Source organism: Tachyglossus aculeatus, chromosome 7, assembly GCF_015852505.1.
Source record: "Tachyglossus aculeatus isolate mTacAcu1 chromosome 7, mTacAcu1.pri, whole genome shotgun sequence".
Classification (NCBI taxonomy): Eukaryota; Metazoa; Chordata; class Mammalia; order Monotremata; family Tachyglossidae; genus Tachyglossus; species Tachyglossus aculeatus.
The window spans coordinates 10,312,947-10,338,464 of NC_052072.1; the positions used below are offsets into that span (position 1 = coordinate 10,312,947).

The window sequence follows — 25,518 nt, forward strand, 5'->3', positions numbered from 1 at the left end:
ACATTCATTGGCTGATGAATTGATAGAGTGGAGACGCTTAGAGGTAGCGCTTAGTAAGCCCTCAGTAAATTACATTGATTTGATTGATAGAGACATCATGAACGGAGGATTGCAACAATAGTAAAAATAATTTTGGTATTTGTTAAGCCTTACTTTGTGCCAAGCATCATTCTAAGTGCTGGGGTAGATACGAGGTAATCAGGTTGTTCCATGTGCGGCTCACTGTCTTCATGCCCATTTTTCAGATGAGATAACTGATGCACAGAGAAGTGACATGGCTTGCCCAACATCACATAGCAGACAAGTGGTGGAGCTGGGATTAGAACCCACATCCTTTGACTCCCTGGCAGCATTGAGGGTTGGTGGGACATTGAGTTGGGGACAGGACAAATTCTGGGAATGTGAGACAGTCTCCTTAACATCCAACAGACCACAGAACTCCTCATTTTCAAAACCCTTCAGGCCTAGTGGATAGAGCACGGGCCTGAGAGTCAGAAGGACCTGGATTCTAATTCCATCTCCCCCACTTGTCTGCTGTGTGACCGTGGGCAAGTCACTTCACTTCCCTGTGCCTCAGATTCCCCATCTGTAAAATGGGGATGAAGACTGGGAGCCCCATGTGGAACTTGGACTGTGTTCAACCTGATTTGGAACAGTACCTGACACATAGTAAGTGCTTATCCGTTACTATGTGCCAAACACTGTTCTAAATACTGGGGTGGTTACAAGGTAATCAGGTTGTTCCACGTGGGATTAACAGTCTTCATCCTCATTTTACAGGTGAGGTAACTGAGGCACAGAGAAGTTAAGTGACTTGTCCAAGGTCACAAAGCAGACAAGTGGCAGAGGTGGGATTAGAACCCATGTCCTCTGACTCCCAAGACCATGTACTTTCCTCTGAGCCAGAGCCCTTCCCTGATAAATCTCTCATATCCCCCGCACCTGCCACTTCAGCCCTTTCGTGTGACTAAGCATTAGATTAGTCATCTCCTCAGAGAACATATGTGCATGTCTTTATTTAATCAATCATATTTATTGAGCATACGCTGTATGCACAGCACTATATTAAGCACTTGGGAGAATACAGTATAACAGAGTCGGTAGATGTGGTTCCCTGCCTCCAAGGAGCCTTCAGTCTAGAGGGGGAAGTGTAATTTATTTAGTGCCTGTCTTCTCCTCTAGATTTTAAGCTTCTTAAGGGCAGGGATCATGTCTATTAACTCTATTGTACTCTGTGAAGCAGTATCACAGTAAGTACTTAATAGATTCTGTTGAATGATTGATTAATTGACTGTCCATTTTATACCAGTTCATATGGTCACCACATATGGTCTGCTTTGCTACCGGAATCTAAAGTATGGAGTTCTAAATTAAAGTATTGGTTTGCAAAAACCAGTAAAAGTGAGGACGGCAATGCAGTCATAAATTAAGTTAGGTTAGATTTAGCCCTTGCTGATTTCATCCGATCCCTGGGGAAGTTTAGCAGACCCAAGTCCAGATAGCAGCCAGAGTGTCATGGAAAGTCAGGTTGCTGTTTTTAGCCTGGCAGCCAAGACCTATACTAGGTGGTCTCTCAGGTCCCTTGCAGCTTGGTGATACTCTTAAAAAAACATCACCCTAGGAATTAACATAAAAGACATTGCAATTAGTTGGCTTTGTATTTTAATTCAGTTAAAATGAAAAAAAGTGAAGGTTTTAAACTGATGGGGCTAGAATTGTCTTACTGAACTTTTGAACTTTGTCCATAATAAACATTATATAAGCACTTTTCGCTTGGCATATTTGAATGGGAAATGGAATACACAGTGGTTTTGGCTTCACATTAAAAAATTCAGTGATCATATGAAATGCTGATCTGGAAATTGACATTGGTTTTCACTTTTTCTACCTGAGACTTTGATTCATGTGCCTAGTCCTTGCAAAACTCACATAAAAAACAAGTTTTGTGCCTTTTTCCTTCACAGCTGTGTTTTTACTGCCTAATATTATGTTTAATGAGACCATCAGGCTGATTTTTAATAGAAAAATTCACCAGATGGTAAAGTAAATCTCTTTTGCTTACCATACTTCCCGGCCATATTCAAATGTCACTGAGATCCTACCAACAATGGGAATTTGATTATCAAGCTGTTCTTTGAAGCCCAGAATTGGTCCAAGTTTTCTTTTTTGTTTCAAACCATTTTTTATCCTCATCAGAATTTATTAAGCATTTTCTATGGGCAGAGCACTGAAATGGGCACTTGGGAGCATCCAGTAAAAACTGAAGACTCTGTCTTGAGAATCTTACAGTATTATCAGGGAGAAGCAAGCACAGATATCGCAAGAGGGAAAATACGCGGCAACCCTCCATTATAACATTCTTTGCACAGCTTTCAATGACAGTGTCATTGCTTTTGATTCTGGTGGTCTTTTTGGTGCTCTTGCGCATCTCAGGAACCCCATCAATGTTGTCATGCATATACTGAGAAGAATATGTGCACTCCGTGTGTTGGGCGTACATGAGTCCATTACACAACACCAAAACATACTACTGACACAATTGCTGTGAAGTTAATTACTTCTCAAGTAAATACAGTGCAGTTCATCACGGCCACAGTGTGTCAGGTACATTAAAGTTGGGAGATACTGCAGAGGAAGCTAATACAGTTGTTCAGCTGTAGCAAGGACTTGGGTGAGGGTGGTGTCTGAAAAGTGGATCCAGAAAACCTGTTGCTTTAAGTGTTTCTAGGTCTTCCTTCCTGTCAATAGAATTGGTTGTGTACCCCCAATTTTGTGCAGTTTCCAATTTGAAGGTGCTGGGAATAAATTGGTCATTGCTCTTGAGGGTAGCAAAATGCTATTCCAATAGAATTGGGATGTTTTGTTGTGCTCCAGCTAATAATTATTAAAAACATTTCTCATTGTCTTTAGAATAATGAAAATATTTGTGGTGAGTTGTTTCAAACATATATTTTCCTTAATGCTCAGAATTTCTCCACCTTTCACGTCTAACCTCACCCCAGTATTGTGAATCTAATTTCGGCTCTACCATTTGCCTGCTGTGTGACCTTGGGCAAGTCAGTTAGCTTCTCTGTTCTTCACTTTCCTCATTTTGAAAATGGGGATTTACTACTTGTTCACCCTTCTACTTAGACTGTGAGCCCCATGTGGGACGTGGACTGTGTCCAACCTGATTGTCTTGTTTCTACCCCAGTGCTTAGTAAAGTGCTTGGCACATAATAAGTGCTTAATGTTATCGTTATTATTATTAACATTATTAGTCAAAGAAGGCTCCGACGATGGTGAAATTCACCTAAAGTGTGTGTATGGCTGAACAGGTCAATGTGGGGTCTACAGTCCTGCCCCACTGTGCACACAAAAAGTCTATTCATTGTGTTCTGTTTAATATTTGCAGCACTTGGCAGTTTTCTCTTTTGCCTCCTCTTCTCTAGTTCCTTGTGAAGTTTTTGCTTAAAAAGAGCCACTTGTTAACAGAGGTACACTACAGTGGTCTAGTCTAGTGGTCTAGTGGAGAAGCAGCGTGGCTCAGTGGAAAGAGCCTGGGCTTTGGAGTCAGAGGTCACGGGTTCAAATCCCGGCTCCGCCACTTGTCAGCTGTGTGACTTTGGGCAAGTCACTTAAATTATCTGTGCCTCAGTTCCCTCATCTGTAAAATGGGGATTAAGACTGTGAGCCCCCCGTGGGACAACCTGATCGCCTTGTATCTCCCCCAGTGCTTAGAACAGTGCTTTGCACAAAGTAAGCTCTTAATAAATGCCATCATTATGATTATTATAGTCTCTGTCCCTGACTCCCAATTTTCACCAGAGATGCAGCAGTGTCCGAGGTTTTCTTTTATTGGGTCCTTAAAACATTTCCTCTTCCTTGCCTTCAATTTCTCAATTTCAGTTACCCTCCAGCAGTTGTTTGGGTATTCTGTTTGTTCAGTCCCTTCATGTGTTGCACCCAGACTATCTGTTTTAAGGTGAGACTAGCTTTGATGCTAGGAGATAGACTGTGTTCCAGAGCTTTGTCCTTCGTGATCCTGTCTTGCCATTGTTATTAGGTCTGGCCTGTAAATGACACTGCTGAAACTACTCAAGGAGCTGGATGTGGTACTTGTATGGAGTCCACATCTCACAGCCATAGAGAAGGTTAGACGACCCTTCAGGACACTTGTCTGCTGCATGACCTTCTAATCCCGGCTCGACCATGTGTCTGCTGTGTGACCTTGGGCAAATCACTTAACTTCTCTGTGCCCCAGTTACCTCATGTATAAAATGGGGATAAGAGTTTGAGCTCCATATGGGACAGGGACTGTGTCCAACCTGATTAACTTGAATCTACCCCTGTGTTTAAAACAGTGCTTGGCACACACCAAGTGCCTTAACACATACCATAATCAGTATTATTAATATTAAGTCATTTCACTTTTTTGTGCCTCAGTTCCCTCATCTGTAAAATGGAGATTAAGACTGTGAACCCTGTTTGGGACAGGGACTGTGTCCAACCTGGTTGTTTCATATCCACTTCAGTGCTCGGTACATTGCCCGGCACATAGTAAGTGCCTAACACCACAATTGTGGTTATTATTATTATTGTTTTCATTGTTATTATTATTATAGCCCTACAGACCTTGAATCTGGTCTGGATCCTGATCCCTGCCCATTATAAAGCATTCATTCATTCAGTCATATTTATTGAGCGCTTACTGTGTGCAGAGTACTAAGCACTTGGGAAGTACAAGTTGGCAACATATAGAGATAGTCCCTACCCAACAGTGGGCTCACAGTCTAGAAGGGGGAGACAGAGAACAAAACAAAACATATTAACAAAATAAAAAAATAGAATAAATATGTACAAATAAAATAAAGAAATAAATAGAGTAATAAATATGTACAAACATATATACATATATACAGGTGCTGTGGGGAGAGGAAGGAGGTAAGGTGGGGGAGATGGTGAAGGGGAGGAGAGGGAAAGGAAAGAGGGGGCTCAGTCTGGGACGGCCTCCTGGAAGAGGTGAGCTCTCAGTAGGGCTTTGAAGGGAGGAAGAGAGCTAGCTTGGCGGATGTGTGGAAGGAGGGCATTCCAGGCCGGGGGGATGACGTGGGCCGGGGGTCGACGGCAGTACAGGTGAGAACGAGGCACAGTGAGGAGATTAGCAGCAGAGGAGCGGAGGGTGCGGGCTGGGCTGGAGAAGGACAGAAGGGAGGTGAGGTAGGAGGGGGCGAGGTGATGGACAGCCTTGAAGCCGAGAGTGAGGAGTTTTTACTTGATTCGTAGGTTGACAGGCAGACACTGGAGATTTTTGAGGAGAGGAGTAACATGCCCAGAGCGTTTCTGCACAAAGATAATCCAGGCAGCAGAGTGAAGTATAGACTGAAGTGAGGAGAGACAGGAGGCTGGGAGATCAGAGAGGAAGCTGATGCAGTAATCCAGTCGGGATAGGATGAGAGATTGAACGAACGGGGTAGAGGTTTGGATGGAGAGGAAAGGGGGGATCTTGGCAATGTTGCAGAGGTGAGACCGGCAGGTTTTGGTGACGGATTGGATGTGAGTGGTGAACGAGAGAGTGGAGTCGAGGATGGCACCAAGGTTGCGGGCTTGTGAGACGGAAAGGATGGTAGTGCCGTCAACAGTGATGGGAACGTCAGGGAGAGGGCAGGGTTTGGGAGGGAAGATAAGGAGTTCAGTCCTTAAAGCAGGAAGTAGGGTTCTGTAATTTTGTGGTTTGACAGTAGTTTGGATGCTGGGGGTCCAGCAAAAAAAAAAAAAAAAGATAGCAGAAATGTCCAGCCTGAAGCCCTGAAGAGGAGGGTACAGGCCGCATGGGACAAAGAGGGGTGTCATTGGGGTTTATCATTCATTCATTCATTCAATCGTATTTATTGAGCGCTTACTGTGTGCAGAGCACTGTACTAAGCACTTGGTAAGTACAATTCAGCAATAAAGAGAGACAATCCCTACCCACACGGGGCTTATAGTCTAGAAGGGGGAAAACAGACATCAAAACAAGTTAACAGGCATCAATATAAATAAATAAATTTATAAATACATACACATCAAAACAAGTATAAGGGCATCAATATTAATTAATAGAATTATACATATATACATAAATACATAAGTGCTATGGGGTGGGGAGGCGGGGGGAAGAGCGCAATTAGGTCTGAGGTACACAGGGATTCCACATATAAGAGATTCATTCATTCACTCATTCATTCAGTCATATTTATTGAATGCTTACCGTATTAAGCACTTGGGAGAGTACAGTATAACAATGAGCAGACACATTCCCTGCCCACAACAACCCATGTGTCTGAAGGCCCCACAATTACTGCACTTTTTGGAGTTGGCCCAAGTCTGCATTGATTCAGGCCTCCCACCCTTACTCAACCCGGCCCAGCCTAGTTCATACAGGGCTGTTAGTCATGCTTCTTCCATTGACAGCTAGGGCTGTTTATGTTGTTGCTGTTTTTCTTTTTTTAGGGTATCTGTTAAACTCTTACCATGTGTCAGTCACAGTTCTAAGCGCCATGGTAGATACAAGTTAATTCGATTAAACAAAGTCCCTGTCCCGCATGGGGCTCAGTGTCTATGTAGGACAGAGAGCAGGAGAACTAAGGCAAAGGTAGAGAAGGTAAGTGACTTGCCCAAGGTCACGCAGCAAGTATTTGGCAAAAAGGGTATTAGAACCCAGGTCCTCGGACTCCTGGTCCATTAGGCCATGCCACTCCACTAGGCTGTTCCACTTGCAATATGATTATAATGATACTCATCTTTTCCTACCTCAAGGGATATTGATAATTAGTCATTATAATTATTGAACATCGCTGAATACAATGCACTGAACTAAGTGCTGTACTTACGATCCATGCATGGAAGTTTTCAGTTGAGTCCTCCTTGCAAGATTTTTAGACCTTTCCTATCTTAACTTCAGGGAAAAAATCATTTTGAAATTGATCTTCCATTTCAGCGACACTCGATATTTTCAGAAGGCAAATGGTCAAGTGTGGTGAAAGCCACCGAAACCAAATTTCAAATTCAGTTGTTTGCATTTCAAGACACAGGAGACTGCCCTTTGAGAACTGACCCATTGATGTTGGAGCAGAAATAGATCTAGGATGTGATGGAAAGATTAAGCAGAAAATTGCCAAATTGAATTAGCTTTTTGTTTCAATGTTGTTTGTTGCAACTTATTTTCTAGAGGGTATAAGCGAAACATCTTCTAAACAAACACTGTAGTCGGATAGACCTTGTAACCAAAGTCTTGTAAGAAGGGTAGTTCCTTTAGAGCCTTGTGAGTTTTCTGACCTGACTGGCCAATGGTAACTAACTGATTTCATTCCCTGGTGAATTAGAACTGATAGCACAATGACAGCGCTGCAGTCACCCCTAGAGAGTGAGTTTCACTTATGCTCTTTGTTCTTGTTTCACAGTCTGTATGCACTCTTAGTTGTTAACTCCCGTGCTAACTAAATGTAAACACCTTTACTTTCCAGCTGCTGCTAATTGGTTTGGGAATATTTATGTAAGTGTTGATTTTAATGCTAAAAATAGTCCTATGATGTTTAAATCCAACTCATTCTGGCTGTCAGAAAGGTTCCTATGTTCTGAAAAGTGTAGCTAAAAATGTTCGCTTCTTTTAAATTGTGGTAGTTAAACTCCTCTGTGGAGAAAAACATACATGATACATTTCCTGCACTGATAAAGGACTGAGGTACCATTTTCCATCCCTAGTGCCGATTGTCAGGAGGGCAAGAGGTGACCTCCTTCTGAACCTTCTCGGGAGGGGGTAGATATCTGTGTTTGGCTCAATAATGGGAAGAATTACATTTTTAAACAGTCAGGTAATTGGTGGGCTTCAACACCCACAGCCCTCTGTTGTTGAGTTCATAAAAGTATAATAACCTCTCATCCTAGCAGTTTTTATTAGGCATTAAATGCATATATGTTCTATGGGGAGTGCAGAGTTTGGAAATGAATTTGGAAATGTTGTTGCAGGAAGGGGTGTGCTTGTGAAAATTTCTGGCTTACAATAATAATAATAATAATGATGGTATTTGTTAAGCGCTTACTATGTGCAAAGCACTATTCTAAGCGCTGGGGGGATATAAGGTGATCAGATTGTCCCATGTTGGGCTCACAGTCTTAATCCCCATTTTATAGATGAGGTAACTGAGGCACAGAGAAGTGAAGTGACTTGCCCAAAGTCACACAGCTGACAATTGGCAGAGCTGGGATTTGAACCCATGACCTCTGATTCCCAAGCCCGTGCTCTTTCCACTGACTCACGCTGCTTCTCAATATTAATATTCTCAATATTCTCAATGCTTCTCTTATCCATATTAATATTTTTTTCTCCCTCTACTTTCTAATTAAACCTTTCTTTAGATATTCTCTAAATTGCTTAAATGAACTGAGAGTAAAAAATATCTTCATTTTTAGATATGTGACTTCATGACTCTTTCAGTGTTTAATTTAGTGAAATAAAAGATGAAGTACTTTAGTATTATTGTCTGTCACTTGTTCCAGATGGAAAAAAAAGTTGGTGGAAAAGGTTTAATATTACTCTGTTAATACTTAGCTACTTTGTTTCAAAGCCTTAAAGCATGGCTTTGATATTGCTGAAATTGCTGTAATTCAAAGGAATTGTTTTTGTCTTTGTCTTCAACCGCACAGTATCAGAGCTGGTAGGCACTCCAGCCCATAATTTACAATTGTTCAGAATATATGCAAAAAGGACTTCCGTGACCAAATCCAGTGGAGAATATGGCTGAAAAACCCAATTAGGCCAGCCTGGGGCTGTTTCCCACCCCCACTTCACTTACAGAAAGAGAATACTGGGACGGAAGGATGGATGCTTTGGTTCTTATGCCAAATGCAATATATATTTTTTTCCTCTTCCATTTCCCTAAATCATCATGTATTTGAATCCTGCCCTCTCCAGAACTGAAACCCTTGCCAATTTACTTAGACCTGCAAACTTTATAGATGTGCCGATCCCACTCCACCACAAAAATATGAAGAATTTTGGGATCCAAATAATACCTCTGCACCTCTACTTGAGCGCTCCTTTCAACTTGAACATAAGGCCCTGAGCGTCCCACTGTACCTATTCTGTTAGCCCACTTTGATCTTTTTCATGGTTTGTTAATTATACTATGCTGTGAAGTAGCCTAAATAAAAGACCTTACTCTATCCCAACCCAACCAAGCTGCAGACTTCATTATTTAGTCAAAAAGACAAATTGGGCTTCTTTGACATGATTTATTTTATTTTATCTTTTTGGAAGCTGCTTAACCTCCTGGGTTCCTAATTTATACATGTAGATACTTGAAGTCTGAATACCATCCAAAAATCAAAAAAAAACTTGATCCTTCATAAAAATTTTGAAGCTAAACACCATTGGAGTGAAGCCTCCAAATCCTACTCCTAGGTTAAAACGGTGATTCAGATGCTTTGCCATTTCTGGTAAGGTGCTGTTAATTAAATCCGTCTCCTTGTGGACTGTGTAATCAAAGTAGAGCGATATTTAATTACTTAGGTGCTTTGTGTTTATTGCTAGTTCTTTTGAAGAGAGTTATGAATCAGCTGCAAGAATCTTTGTTTTGGTTCAGTACAGTTTGAAATCTAAATTTTTGCTAATACTAGTTAACAGACAAATTGACACAAATGAATCAGAATCCAAATCAGACTTAAGAACATTAAAAAAACCTTCTTCTATCCTATTAAAACACCCAAATTATCCTCGATCTTGTCCTAAAGAAGATGAAAGCCTTACTGATTTTTTTTAGCTAAAAACCACTTTGTAGCAATCAGCATATATGTTGGAAGAAAGTGTTACCATTTCTGAAATGACTGTAGGTTTCATCTGGTTAAGATCACACTCCAAATAGAATTCTCTTGGTATGTAGACAGTACTAGATTTATGTTTTCCTGCTGTATTCCTGGTACATTCTGACAGAAGTGACCTCTCTAGGCAAGATGTTTTTTTATGGATTTTGTTCTGTTTATATGAGTGTCATGAGGGTTGCAGTGAAGTACAGTACATTAAAGCTAATACATCACCTGCTGTCAATGGGGTCTTACCAAGGGGAAGGCTGGTCTTTCCTTTGGCAGCTTCTCTCTCCTCAGTTCAAAACCATCAGCCCCAGACTGCATATGGAGTAGACATAGAACATTAAAAACTTTTAACATTTTACCATGTGCGAACTTGTAAAGACTCAACTGGATATTTCTAAAACAAATAGAAAACGTCTAAGGCCGTTTGAAACAGAAATCAATCAACCAATCAATCATATTTATTGAGCGCTTAATGTGTGCAGAGCACTGTACTAAGGGCTTGGGAAGTACAAGTTGGCAGCATATAGAGATGGTCCCTACCCAACAGTGGGCTCACAGTCTAGAAAGGGGAGACAGAGGACAAAACAGAAAGTTATTGAAAGTACTGAAAAGATTGACAGCATTCAAATTGTCAAAGAAACGGGAGGAGAATAAATCTATTTCCTTTCTAAGATTTTGGAACGTTCTGTTGGTTAATGTTTCACATTTGAACCAGTGTCAAGAAGCCTATGTTGATTCAACCCCCTAGAATATAATGTAAAATATGTATTTTGTTGATAGAGTTCATCGCAGAATCTTGACGATGAAGAAGCTGTATTCACTGGGCAGACAGAAGTAGTGATATCACCGAAAACTAAATATACATTCAGGTAAGACTATTGTTGCTTTTAATTTTCATCAACAATGCCTCTCTTCAAGTGGATAGGCAAGATTCTGTAATTTAAATTTTACTTTTTTCTCCTTCTTGGAAAGTTGTCTTCACTTTGGTAGACACAGGGATATAAGAATCTTGATCTCAACCCTAAGTGCTGTTGTGTACAATTAATGATTTTCCTTTTGTTTTCCTGGTGTTTTGGTACCACATTATGTTTTAGGAGCAATCTTGGACTAATGATACATTTTGGTGTGTTACTGATTTAAGGTCATGGATTTTACTTTTTCCATTTGTGAAATCTTATCCACAGGATGTTATATGAAATACACTATCATTTATTTGAAATATCTTTTCCAAAACAAAAATGAAGAGATTTGAGGGCCAATTTTATCACTACAAAAACAAAAGTACCTCTTAAAATAGCAATGTAAGCCAACCCAGAGCACTGTGACAGGTGAGTTGACTTCACCATCTCCTCCCAAGCATCTCCCTCCCATGTTATCACACTCCCCTCTTCTCATCAACAAGTTCTAGAAGAAGGGTGCAACTGATGCTAGCAAATGCTGGAGAAAGAACAACCAAAGATCTGTTTTCTCTTCCCTTGTGTATCTGTTTTCATCTATTTCCCCCTAAATATTTTTCGCTATCTTTCTGTATAATCTGAGATTGAAGAAAAAATTCACAGGATCTTCACAAATCTCTACTAGGATTTTTTATTATTAAAATATATTTTTCATTAGTTTCATATCTTTTGTGTCACTTCAAATTGGTAGGGCTCAAAGACATTTTGTGCATTTGGAACATACTGATTATTTTGCCAAGAGATTTAGTCTTAATCATGTCCCCTGATGGATTGAGGCTGGAGCTCATTTATTTTTTTTTATGGTATTTCTTAAATGCTTACTCTGTGCCAGGCATTGTACCAAGCCCTGGAGTCGACACAAGCCAATCAGATAGGACACAATCCATGTCCCACATGGCGCTCACAGTCTTAGTCCCTATTTTGCAGATGGGGTAAGCTGAGGCACAGAGAAGTTAAATGACTTGCCAAAGGTCACAAAGAAGACAAGTGGCGGAGCTTGGATTAGAACCCAGGGCCTTTTGTCTGCCAGACCAGGCTCACTAGCCATTAGGCCATGCTGCTTCTCATCCGATCGACAGTCTCCGCTTAGGGATCCTGCTGTCAAGCACTTAGTACAGTGCTCTGCACACAGTAAACACTCAATAAATACGATTGAATGAATGCCTCTGGATCTGTCCGACTTCCAGACTGCCTATTCTCTGAGGATCATCCTGAAGTCCCTTAGAGTGGCAACAGGGTGTAAGCACTAAGCTTGGGGGGTAGAAAGCCTGAAAATGGAGTCTGTCAGTTGGATGAATGTGTGAACATCAGGATTCAGTAGTAGGTGATTGTAAAAACATCAATCTTGCCTGTAAGGCACAGTTGCATCAACATGACACTTACCTCAGACAGACTTTGGCAGAAAAAGGTAATTTTCTTCAGGGAATGTCTATTGCATGTGAGGGTTTGTGAGTGCCTCAACTCCTGACGCTTCCTGAAGGTCTCCATCTTCCTTTTGCTCTGACTGCTAAAACTCTGAGAGGAAAATAAACGGGGGTATAGGAAGTCAGTTTCCATTGAATTGCAAGCTCCTCCACTAGATTATTAGCTCCTCGAGGACAGGGATCACATCGACCAACTTTATTGGAGTCTACTCTCCCAAAACAACTTGTTTTGTTTGTTGTCTGTCTCCCCCTTCTAGACTATGAGCCCGTTATTGGGTAGGGACCGTCTCTGTATGTTATTGATTTGTACTTCCCAAGCGCTTAGTAAGTGCTCTGCACACAGTAAGTGCTCAGTAAATACGATTGAATGAATGAAAGTGCTCTAGTACAGTGCTGTGCTCACAAAAAGCGGTCAATAAATACCATTAGTTGATTGATTGATTTGCCCTGGCTTGCTATGTTTTGGAGGCTGATCAGGCTAGACGAGGGAGTACACTGGTTTCTGTTGTGCTCTTATCCAGATCGATGTGGTCCTGGCCCTGGTAGGGACCTCCCTCTGGAGCCAAGACCAGAAGCATTTGTCATGTGAGAGGTGTCAACTGGGCCCCCTTATTCGGTTTTATCACGTTGAGGTGTCCTAACTGTGATATTGATAAAAAGCTGGGAACAGTAGCTAGCACTAATGGCTTCTGTGTTGTCTGCTCAAAAATGATGCTTTAAGAACCTGAAAGAATGATTCACTCACAGGGAAGTAGATTAAGCAAGCCAGAAGAAAGAGTGGACTCTCTCTGTCCTTCCCTACCCTTATAATATTTGTTAAGTGCTTACTCTGTGCCAGCCACTGAACTAAGCGCTGGGGTAGATACAAGCTAATCAGGTAGTTCACCACCCATGTCCCACAGGGGGGCTCACAGTCTTAATCCCCATTTTCCAGATGAGGTAACTGAGGCACAAAAAAGTGAAGTGACTTGCCCAGAGTCACACAGCAAACAAGTGGTGGAGCCAGGATTAGAACACAGATCCTTCTGACTCTCAAAGCCTGTTCTCTATCCACTAGTCCATGCTGCTGCCCAGGCTCGCTCTCCATACTTCAGTCAGTGTCTCTCTGTGAGCAGTATTTACCAACACCCATGTAAAAGATGAAATTTGTAACACAAAAAAGAGTAATTTTGTTTTTTCAAAGATTCTTTTCTGAATGATAGGTATTGTTGGAAAAATAGCATATTAAGTTGAGAATGTTTTGGGAAGTTTTATTTCAGTATTGAAACGATGGCTAAACCTCTCTCCCCCAAACAAAGTCTAGATCTATCCCATCCTGAAAACCACAGCCACTATGTTCAGGCGCCATAAATCCCAGAGCAAGGCCCAGGCAGCTGTTGCCCATTATGCTGCTTCAGCCGTCAATCGTGCATTCTCTCAGACCAATTGAGAAACACACATGAGAAGAAGCAAAGAGGCAATTATCCAAGCCCCACGTCTCTGTCTCCACGTACACCAACAAATGGGCAGCCTGAAAACCGAGGAGCACTACTGGGACTATCCCCTCTGGCCAGTGTGAGATGCACAGAAGCTGAAAATTAGGTTGTAAGTGGTTCACCTCATGGATGACTGAGAGCCCCCTTTCCCCTTCCCCTCCTCCGGGAACCAGGGGTCCAATTGGATTGTTTTGGTTTAACCATGTAGGTGGCCTGGTATAGGCCCAGTGGGAGAGTCCCTGAATCTCCAAGCTGTACCCAAACAAACAGAGCCACAATTCATATTCACATGTTGATGGAAATCTGGCCATTTGGGTGGCTTGTTTTTGTTGAATTAATCCATAATCTGCTTCTGACCACATAAACACGGACTTGAAGCATTTTAATCAAATGTTCATTCAGATCACCAGTGGTAAACTCTAGTTTATTCTGAGTACTCCTTTTGGTCCCGGAGTCATTCCTCTCAATTAACAAAGGGAATTGAGTTAAACTGGCAAAGAGTGCTGGGAAGGGAAGGGAGAGTGAGCAATGGAGAAGCCAGGCCTGATTCCCATTACAAATGGGTGGGGTTTCCAGGCCCAAGCCCCAGTTGTAGAGCTCCTGGTGGGAACAGCTACCCTAACTAGACAACCAGTCAGGCAGGGGTGGAGGGATGCAGCAGTTTCAGATCCCAATCCAGTCTGATTTCTGAAGTATGATATTTAAGGGGAAGAAGGAGCTCAGTGGAGGGTGTTGAATTGTATTCCTTTATTTGGCATTGCAGTGAAACTTCTAGGATGCTGAATTTGCTAATAATAAACTCTGTCTTGGGACCATGCTTCCCTTGAGAAACAGCATGGCCTAGCTGGAATAATAAAATAATAATAATAATAATAATAATAATAATAATAATAATAATGGTATTTGTCAAGCACTTACTACATTCCAAGCACTGGGGTAGATACAAGGTTATCAGGTTGTCCTACGTGGGGCTCACAGTCTTTACAGCATGGTCACAGCATTTAGTACATTGTGTGGAACACAGTAAGTGCTTAACAAATACTATAAGGAAAAAAGGTAGAGATGGGAGCAAAAGTACTGATAAAAGGTAGATTAAAGAGGCAGAGGCTACAGCTGGAAATAGAAGCCAGTAATCCTGTGTGCACCAGTCAGTGAAATTCTGATCTTTGTGAGGAGTTCAAAGGTGCAAAAATGTTCAGGAGGAATTAGCCTCCCCCATAGTTATTTATGAAGTAAGGGAGAAGGCTGCTGTTCCACTAAAGTTGGACAGTTTTTTCACTAAGCACCATTACAGTCAGCAAAACGAGCTTCTACTTCGGCAGCCTTCACTGGTAACCCTCGCAATCTTTATAATTTAGTTCATTTATTTAATATTGTGGTATTTGGCTTTGAATTGCTTGAACCAAGATACAGTAATAGTTGTTTAGTGAAGTTCTGTTTCAATCTGTAGCCATTAATGCATTTCATGTTATCTCTCCAGAGGTTCTGAAATAGATCTTAATGTATAATATGTAAATTTTTGAGAAATCATACCCCGCAGTACAGCCATTCGTGATACGACCACATTTTCAAGGAGCATAATGCCACTGTATCGTGGGGTATGCCTAGACTTAGAAATACACTTAGAAATGTTTGCATTAATTGTGTTTGATTTATTGAAATTTCGTACAAATTACAGTTCATTACAATTGGTCTGGAAGCCCTCTCTTTCCACATTCCTAGCAGATTAACTGAGGTAATAGCCACTTCTTAAGAAAAAGCAAACCGGATGTCATTAAATTTTTTAAAAAATCTGTTGTAAAATATTGGAAAGAACAAGCAAAATATCTTAAAGCAGAAATTGATCTTAAACCTATTAAAATATCTTATTACCCTCCCCTAAAACAGTGCTTGTAATGAAAAACAGGATGGAATTATTTCACAAGGTATAGAAATTATGACTACTTTATATTAAAATAAATTAAAAGAGCATGCCTCAGTTTAATTCATGAAAGTCAAACCATTGTACAAGTAGTTATAGTGTTTTTCTCCCCTTAAAAAATAGCTCTAAATGGTTTATTTACTGAACTCTAAAGCTGACTTTCTTGGAAAAAAATAATAAAGTCCCTCTATGTAGCTGAAACAAGTGTAGTAATCCACCAGTTTTCATTGTTCGCTTTTAAATCGATTAACTGAACTCTTGACAAGGCTGTCTAGCAAAGCAGCATGTTAAAATTAGCAAGGAGCCGATAGATAGCAAACATGGTTAAACCTTGGAATGGATTACCAAAGGAATTATGGAATCTCCATTTCCTGAGGTTCTTAAAAACAAGATAGATTCTCTTCTGCCTGGCATACTTCTAGTAAAACTCAGAAGAATCAACTGTGTTGATGTCCACAAAGCCTATTTCAATCCTCTAATTCTGTGATTGATGACCAGTTCATCAAACAGTTGGTTCCAAAAGAAATAATGAATTATGCACCCTAGAGATTTTTGGCCTAGGAGTTCTGAATTGCTCATAATTTTCTTCTTAGGCTTCTGAAAAGATCTTCTTGATTGAATAAATCTAAAAATATCAGTAATATCATTTATTTGGACTATATTACCATTTTCAAAAGTCTCTCCTATTCCATAACCATATAAAGAAACTGCTTTTGCCAAACTAATCTAAAATGGCCAAAAAGCAAGAAAAATAAGACTGATTCATGATATCTATATTGGAATATTTATTGACTATCTTATACACCCAGGATTCATGAATCACATTATTTATTATGCAATAAGATACTTATGCCCATGTGTAACATCATGTTTTTCCAGAAACCCCTCACTGACAAATTCACCCTGTTTTATTTGGATGAAGAAATGCATTGCCAATTGTGCCTCTTGTTTTGACATTCAGTTTCTGATCATTTTCATTAAAATAGAGAATAGTGGCCTTTGTTTCATCTCTGGAAACTCATAAACGGTTTTTGCACCGTGAAGTATTTTCAGCGTCTTCAACTTCAGGTTTTTTGTTTTGTTTTGTTTTTCATAATCCTTTGGGATTATGGATCTGCACAATTGTTAGTTGTCCTAAGTGAACAAATGTTACATGACTAATCCAGTTGTCCTAGCCTCTGCAGCTATAGCAGTAATGTTTATTTAGGTATGTGCTCAGTCCATTGCTTGTTTATGTGCCTTTTACTGTAGGTTATGTTAGATTTATCAAGCTTTCTCTGTGATTAAATTTCTCCAGCATCTTCACCCTCTCTTCTGCTCCTCAAAAACATTACCAAAAGAAATTTGGGAGATTTTGGAAAAGGGCTCAAGGAACACTTTGAAATGCCAAATTTAACCCTTCATTTGCACCTGCATTTTTCTATTTTGCACAAAATCTGTTCCTTCTCTCATCCAGAGTACACAACCCACTTAGGTTTTTCACAGCCGATCTATTGTACCTGCCATAGTGGAATCCCTTTCATGTCTGAATGTTTTTTCACTGCACTGTTCTGTCCACACAATGCTTATAGAGAAATGTTAATTTTGTCAACTCTTTTAAATATGTTGATTTATGCAGATTTTGGTGAATTAACATTTGTTTCAGTAGGTAATGTTTTCCTAGCTTTTTCAGGTTAAAAATAAAGAAATCCAGGAAATAAAAATTTGTCTTGGAGCGCCATCTGAATATATTGATGCCTCTTCTAGAAGTCAGTTTGAACTGGGACCCTTTTTTCTGAGTCTCATCTGTTACTTAGCATAGCCTCATTTGTGTTTTTACTTTATCTCAGTGATTTGACAAGAACAGTGGAGATTTCTGGGGAAGGAGGCCCTCTGGGGATACATGTAGTGCCCTTCTTTTCATCTCTGAGTGGAAGGTAAGATGTTTTCCTCATTTCAACATTATGCTAATGAAAACATCTTAAGCTCATTTTTCTGAACATTTTCCGGAAGTCAGCTAAGTGTACACCTCAATTACTTTGTAACTGACCACAATTATTCCTTTGTTGACCACTTTATTCAGCTACTTGTCTGTTTGAAATAGTTCACTTACTTCCTTGAAACGGTCCAACTGAGGACTCCCAATAATGTCTTTAGTAAACGTTTTATCATTTTCTCAGTCATATTGAAATAAGTACATCCTATTCAAAACTTTGAGTCTTCAAAATGGACAACAAAGAGAGAATCTTATGCTGTCGAGTCGTCTCCGACCTACAGTGACTCCATGGATGCATCTCTCCCAGAATGTGTCCATCTCCATCTGCAATTGTTCTGGTAGCATATTCATAGAGTTTTCTTGGTAAAAATACAGAAGTGGTTTACCATTGCCTTCTTCTGCACAGTGTATTTGAGTCTCGACTCTCTCCCATGCCACTTCTGCCCAACACAGGTGAGTTTTGACTTGTAGCAGATTGCTTTCCATTCGCTAGCCACGGCCCAAGCTAGGAATGGAATGGGAATGCCTCTGCTTGATTCTTCTTCTCATAATCGAAACTGCTAGAGTACCAAAAACTCTCCAGATAGATCCAGGTGAGATCCTGAGAAGGGAAAGAAAGAGTAGGCGGGGTAAATCGAGCAATTCAATATTCTATGATGTTTTATTTTAGTATAGGCACTATACTAAGCACTGGGGTAGATAAAAGATAATCAGGTTGGATGCCAACTTGTGTTGCCAACTTGTACTTCCCAAGTGCTTAGTACAGTGCTCTGCACAGTAAGCGCTCAATAAATACGATTGAATGAATGAATGACGCAGCCCATATCCCACATGGTGTTCACAGTCTTAATCCCCCTCTTATAGGTGAGGTCACAGAGCCACAAAGAAGTTAAGTGACTTAACTAAGGTCACATGGTGGACAAGGGGAAGAGTCAGAATTAGCACCCAAGTCCTTCAGACTCCCAGGGCTGTAGGGCTGTGCTCTATGCACTAGGCCATGCTGCTTCTTGATCATATTTATAATCACCACAATATCGATTTTCATTTTCTATAATTTAAGCACTGATATATACATCAGAATCTCCTTCTGTTTCTTTTCTGTATATTATTTCAGCGGCTGTCTCCCCTGTTAAAATGATAAGCTGCTCGATGGCAGGTAGCATAACTTCTAACCTTATTGTACTCTTCCAAGTGCTTAGTACAGTGCTCTGCACACAGCAGATGCTCAATCAATAGTATGATTGGTTATTTTGGGGGTAAAGAACCTCTTTTGTTTTGGAGTATTTAGGAAATTAAAATGAGTGCCTGGCAGAAGAAACTCCTGAACTGTAATCCCTAATGGGTGGTTTGGTGAAAATCATTTTCTCATTTCTCTGTAATGCTGTAGTTGTCTCCCACACAAGGCTCTGTAGGAAGCAATGAGTCCGTAGCGGCAGCCTATCTAATATAATTCCTTATTTAGGGGTCTAAAAAGCAAAGACAAGGTTGAAAATTAGATTATTGCCAGAGATATAACCTATATTAGAAATTCTTGTAAAAAACTTGCAATTACTCATGCTGGCAATGGTATCACTCTTCAGTAAGATGACTACCTCTAGCACTAGGATGTAAACAACCTAAGTCACATATTTAAAATGAAGAAAAGGAAATCAGATTTCACTGCCTAATCGTGACAAAACACTTCTTATCCTGACAAATTTCTTGAGCTAAAAAAAAAAAACAACAGATGAGGCTTTCTGTCAAGATTATTTAGGTTCAGTTTATTGGCTTTTGCGTGATCTGACAAATCAATCTTGCCTAAATTTATCGATGCTCTTTTTGCTGGCATCTGTTACCTGCTAGTGCAATGACATCCTCTTTTTGAGGTTGATCTATCCCCTAGAAAAATCCCCTGAAAATGTAACAAACTGTAAGGATAAACAAATTCATTAGTCCACTATCTGGGAATGTTTAAGCATGAGGGGCTATGGGTTAGAACGCTTATTCATTTCAGATAGGATGACTATTTACCTGCTCTTGGCAGAAACCCTCTGGATTCAGCTTTGTGAGATACCGATAAGGTTAAATTGCTAATCACTTTAACTGCCTAGGGTGAAGGTGATGAACTTTCACATTTACCCAAGCACAAGGCAAAGCCCAATGCAATGATAAGTATACTTAATTTTCAGCTGTTGCCTGGACGATTTCATCTTCTGCATTCAGATGAGGGAAATAATATAGAAGACCGGTTTTGCTGGTGGTTTTAATAAGGTCCATTCTATAGCACTAGTATAACCATGGCTCACAGGTTGATGGATAGAGGTCCCCTTTTTGCTCAGTCATTAAATGAAATCATTCTACCATTTTCTTTACACTATCAGGAAAGTTAGGAAATTTAATTAAAAACAAAATAATGAAGAAATGCAGACACGATCCAATAAATGTTAAGCAATAATGAGTTCAGGCTGCCACAGCATACATAACTCAACACATGTGTATAGACACAGCACTGAATAGGAGGAAGCAAGCCTAGTGGCTGACTTTACAATGCCATATGGTTTCACTGTGTAGACACAGTGGGGTTAGTTAAGATCACAGAGGAAGACTTAGTTCTTAATTTCCTTCCATTTATTGGTTTGTGTCCTCATTATTTTAAATTAGATTTTTCATTTAATTCTTTGACCTAGACTAATTTGATCTATCTGTTGCCCTAGGTGAAGTTTGCTCAGGAAAATCCAACTTTTTGCAGAAATGGCCTTTTTTCCCCCTGAATTGTAGTGCTGCTACACCTGTTATGGGAAACACTTTATTCATTCATTCAATCATATTTATTGAGCGCTTACTGTGTGCAGAGCCCTGTACAAAGTGCTTGGAAAGTACAATTCGGCAACAGATAAAGACATACCCTACCCAGCAACTAGAAGGGGGAGACAGAAGACAAAACAAAACAAGAAGACAGGCATCAATACCTAGCAAGCTTCTAAAATGGAAAATTGAGATTAACATTTAGGGCTTTGCATTCGGCCCTTAAATAATTGAGTCCAGTGCACTGCACCCAGTAAATATGATTGATTGATTGACTGATTGAGATCCCTCAGTTTTGTAGTTTGCCATATCTAAATCTGGAATTTCTGCACATAGCTAGGATCTAAAGGGAGAAATGTCCTGGACGATGCTTAGCATTCTGGTGTTATTATTATTATGTAAAATAAGCCTTTTGGGTCATTGGGACTCCAAGGTTTTTTTTTTTTTTTAAATGGCATTTGTTAGGTGCTTACTATGTGCCAGGCACTGTATTAAGCACTGGGATAGATACAAACAATTTAATCTGGCTGGACACAGTCCCTGCTCTGCATAGGGCTCACAGTCTTAATCCCCAGAGGAGATAATTGGGGCATAGGGAAGTGAAGTGACTTGCCCAAGGTAACAAAGCAGTACAGTGCTCTGCACACAGTAAGCACTCAGTAAATGTGGTTGATGGATTGATTGATTGATTTGATTGATCGATTTGAAAGAGTTCATACCTCTCAAAAAGGGTGAAGTCAACTCCTAGGAAGCATTGTTACTTCTTGGATTCTTTATTCAGTGGATTAAAGACTTAGTGTCCATTAACCAAAACATCACTTAGACAAATTGGCTTCTTGCTACTAGTGAGCCTCAAAATGAATCATTTCAGTGAACCTTGACACTGGAAAACAAAATTCTGAAATGTTTAGTACGCTTTCTCTCTCAAAAGCCATAGTCAGGTCTTTCTGGGAAATGCAGGAGTCAGCAGATTTGTATGTTAGCCTGATATGAGTAGAATCCCAGATCTTTTATCCAATTTTTAATCCGACTTCTACGTTCACCCTCAGCCCCACAGCACTTATATATAGTTCTGTAATTTATTCATTTATATTAATGTCTGTCTTCACCTCTGGACTGTAAGCTTACAACAGACAGTGTCTGTTGTACTGTAGTCTCCCAAGTGCTTAGTACAGTGTCTGCACACAGTAAGCACTCAATAAATATGAATGATTGATTTGATTCAGGATTCACTATCCTCCTGGAAATGCAGATGGATTCTTGAAAAACCTAGAGCTAGAGCATACACTCATTTACGTTAGTGACCTTGAGCTTTCCTTATAATGGGCTGTGTTGCTATTTTCAACACTGTTTTAGTATCATGTACTATTCATTTAACATTTTTACAGTAGGAACACTCTAAATATCACAGTGAATGCTTTGTCCATTCAGCTCTCGGGAGCATGTATGCTAATTATAACCCCAACTCTTTGAGGCAGTGGCTCACTATTGGGGACAAGGCTAAATAGGAATCGTAGGTTTCCACCTAACCTTTCATAATAAGCAGCCCTTTTTCCATGGGTGACCCTATTATTCTCCCATAACAAACGCTCATATTTTATTTATATTTTAGATTTAGGAAAATGAAACCATTTCAATCTCCCTCTGGGCACCTCTACAAAAGAAAATGACAACACAATAATGAAAGCAGTGTTTACTAGTGGTCCATGGCCAATAGAGTTCTCTTTCGTAGAATTCAGAACAAGGTGAACTTAAAAATCATCCTTTGCTCATACAACTAGGATTCCATCACAGTTGTGGGAGAAAGGAATTCCTGAGGAAAGAGCTAGTGCTGAAATAAATGTATGCACTTTCCTACTCCTTTCAGTTTCTAATTTAAAGTCTAGCAACCTTTTAACAGGCATTCTCTGAATGGGTGATAACGGTTGGAATAAGAGCCTGAAAAAGACACAGGTGCCAAATGGGGAAGCAATAATGAGTAAAAAAGTGCTTTTTCTTTCATTAGGAAATAAATTGGTGTTCTGGGGTTGTTGTGGTCCAGAAATTGTGTCAGACAATGCAGATCATGGGAGTGAAATTCCAGAAAGTGTAATTGCTTGGCTTTAGATAATAAATTCCTAGTTTCTGAGGGCACCACTCAGAAAGGATCACAAAGGAACCAGTGTAGCCACTATTTCTCCCATCCACCTATTCCCAATTTGTCATTCATGATGTTCTTAGTTTTAGTAGCTTTAAGAACTCTCCACAATAATGTTAATCTCTCTCTCTCTCTCTCTCTCTAAGAACCTCATGAGTACAGTGGTCTTTTCCAAATTACTGGAATCTCTCCAAATGAGATCGGCTAATAATTTGGTTGATATTTTATTATCCTTGAGGGGTTTTGTTTATGTAAGGAGAAATGTGTTTAGAGATTGTTCCTTTAGAATACATTTATGTTTACTAAAAATGAGTAGCAGGCAGGATAAAGGTCAGCTTTTGCTTTGTATGATGGGATAATATGTATTTTTGAATAATTTTAGATGAATCCAAGGCATGACATATGACTATATGATCTTTTCTAACTTATTTTGACATTTCAGAATTCTGGGACTCTTCATCCGTGGCATTGAAGAAAACAGCAGGTCTAAACGGGATGGGCTGCTGTATGAAAATGAATGTATTGTAAAAATCAACAATATTGAACTGGTAGACAAAACCTTTGCACAGTAAGTGCTGCTTTATTGTTGTGTTTACTGATCTCTGGAATGTTTGCAGTAGTTCATTTTAATCCTCACTTTCAAAAGGTCTTCTGGTCAATTCCATGTCAAGTCAAGAAGCAGCATGGTGTAGTGGTTAGAGCATGGGCTTGGTAGTAATAATAATGGCATTCATTAAGCGCTTACTATGTGCAAAGCACTGTGGATCATCCGTTCTAATCCCGGCTCTGCCACTTCTGTTGGGCAAGTCACTTCCCTTTTCTGTGCCTCAGTTACCTCATCTGTAACATGGGGATTAAGACTGAGCCCCACATGGGACAGAAACTGTGGCCAATTTGATTTGCTTGTATACACCCCAGGGCTTAGTACAGTGCCTGGTACATAGTAAGCACGTAAAAAATACCATCATCATGATCATGTATAATGACCCATATTACCTTTATTTAAAAATGCATTTCAGGTTTTAGCATATCCCAGTTGTGGGCCTGTTATGTCAGAAAATAGAGAAAACTCATCTTATTCTCAGTAGGTATCACACTTAGGAATCTACCAATAGCATTTGCTAAATCCATTGAATTAACTTACTGGGTGTCAGCAGTCCCTTTATTTTCAAAATCTGCAATGAGATTTGTCAGGGTTTCAGTGATAAATAGACAGCAGGCTGAATGCATAGTTCTCTGGAACTGTATCTTTGGGTGAAAGTCTATTAAACTGGTTTATTTTCCAATTCACCTTTCACTAGTAGGTTGAAGATCAATCCTAAATTAGCCATATTAGTAAAAAAAATTGGTATTTGTAAGAAAAAATTGAGGGGGTTTTAATTTAATGTCAGCATTAATCTTCCTCCTCTATTATGAGACCATCTTTTCAGGGATGTTAACTATTCCAGGGTGAGCCACTTTTAGAGGTTAAAAAGCTTTGTAATTTGCAAGTATAACCAGAGGCTACAGGTTCTGGAATGACCTGAGCATTTCCTTCTCTAGAGGTGGGACCATGCCTTTGAAAAGTGACAGGGAAGCAGTGGTATTACATGTGTAACTCATAAATGCTAATCAGGAATATTTAACACTTTCAGGGTAGGCCAGAAGTTGTTGTTCAGAAAAAAAAAAATCTTGGAAGATTGCAGTACACCTGAAAATACCCCTCATTATAGCAGAACTTGAGCAATTCCAAACTCCAGTTTGTGTCTACCCCAGTGCTTGGCAAATCATAAGCACTTCAACAAATACCATTGAATTTATTTCTAAATTTACTGATGTTGCTTTTTTTTAAAATGAACTAATCCAATCCCCTAGCCTAGTGATGAGGGCAGGATGGGGAGGGTGTAGTGGTGGAAATCTCAGGATCGGAGAGAGTTGTCTGTCAGTCAATCATATTTATTGAGCACTTACTGGGTGCAGAGTGCTGACCAGTGCTTTGCACAAAATAAGAGCTTAATAAATGCCATCATCATTATTATTACTGTACCAAATGCTTGGGAGAGTACAGTAGAACAATAATAATAATGGTATATGTTAAGCATGGGGTGTATACAAGCAAATTGGGTTGGATACAGTCACTGCCCCACATAGGCTCACAGTTTCGATCCCCATTTTCCAGATCAGGTAACTGAGGTCCAGAGAAGTTAAGTGGCTTGCCCAAAGTCACACAGCAGACAGATGGCAGCAGGATTAGAGCCCATGACCTTTTAACTCCCAGGCCCGGACTCTATCCACTATACGCCATACTGCTTACAGACACATTCCTTGCCCACAATGAGCTTACAGTCTGCCTACATTCATTCATTCATTCAATCGTATTTATTGAGCGCTTACTGTGTGCAAAGCACTGGGAAGTATAAGTTGACAATATATAGAAACGGTCCCTACCCAACAGTGGGCTCACTACATGTTTTGTCTTGTTGTCTGTCTCCCCGTTCTAGAGTGTGAGCCCGTTGTTGGGTAGGGACCGTCTCTATATGCTGCTGAGTTGTATTTCTCAAGCACTTAGTACAGTGTTCTGCACACAGTAAGCACTCAATAAATATGATTGAATGAATGAATTAATGAATGAGGGAGCTTGTCCAGGGGAGCTGGAGGGAGGAAAGGCAAGGTACTTTCCAAGCGCTTAGTATAGTGCTCTGCACACAGTAAGCACTCAATAAATATGATTGAATGAATGAATGAAGGAGGGCTAGTGATACTGTTGGCTGTGAGGAGACTGGCACAACTGCCAAGCCTGAGAAAAAACAGCTCTGACCTACTGAATTGCAGTGGCACCGAGAAGGCCTAGAGCCTACCAGGGGATCCAGAAGGCTGTGGACCTGGGGAGCTGAGAAGCAGCATGGCTTAGGGGAAAGATCCCGGGTTTGGAAGTCAGAGGTCATGGGTTCTAATCCCGGCTCTGCCACTTGCCAGTTGTGTGACTTTGGTCAAGTCGCTTAACTTCTCTGTGTCTCAGTTCCCTCATCTGTAAAATGG

At 40.1% G+C, this 25,518-nt stretch overlaps 1 protein-coding gene across 1 annotated transcript in view; it reads left to right on the forward strand.

Moving 5' to 3' along the window:
- The window catches only part of PARD3B (par-3 family cell polarity regulator beta), a 994,526-nt gene that overhangs the window by 431,952 nt on the left and 537,056 nt on the right, over positions 1-25,518 (forward strand). The window contains exons 5-7 of the mRNA XM_038749054.1: positions 10,609-10,697; positions 17,434-17,520; positions 22,943-23,068. Of these exons, the coding sequence (XP_038604982.1) occupies positions 10,609-10,697; positions 17,434-17,520; positions 22,943-23,068 (302 nt within the window). The remainder of the gene's footprint in view (positions 1-10,608; positions 10,698-17,433; positions 17,521-22,942; positions 23,069-25,518) is intronic.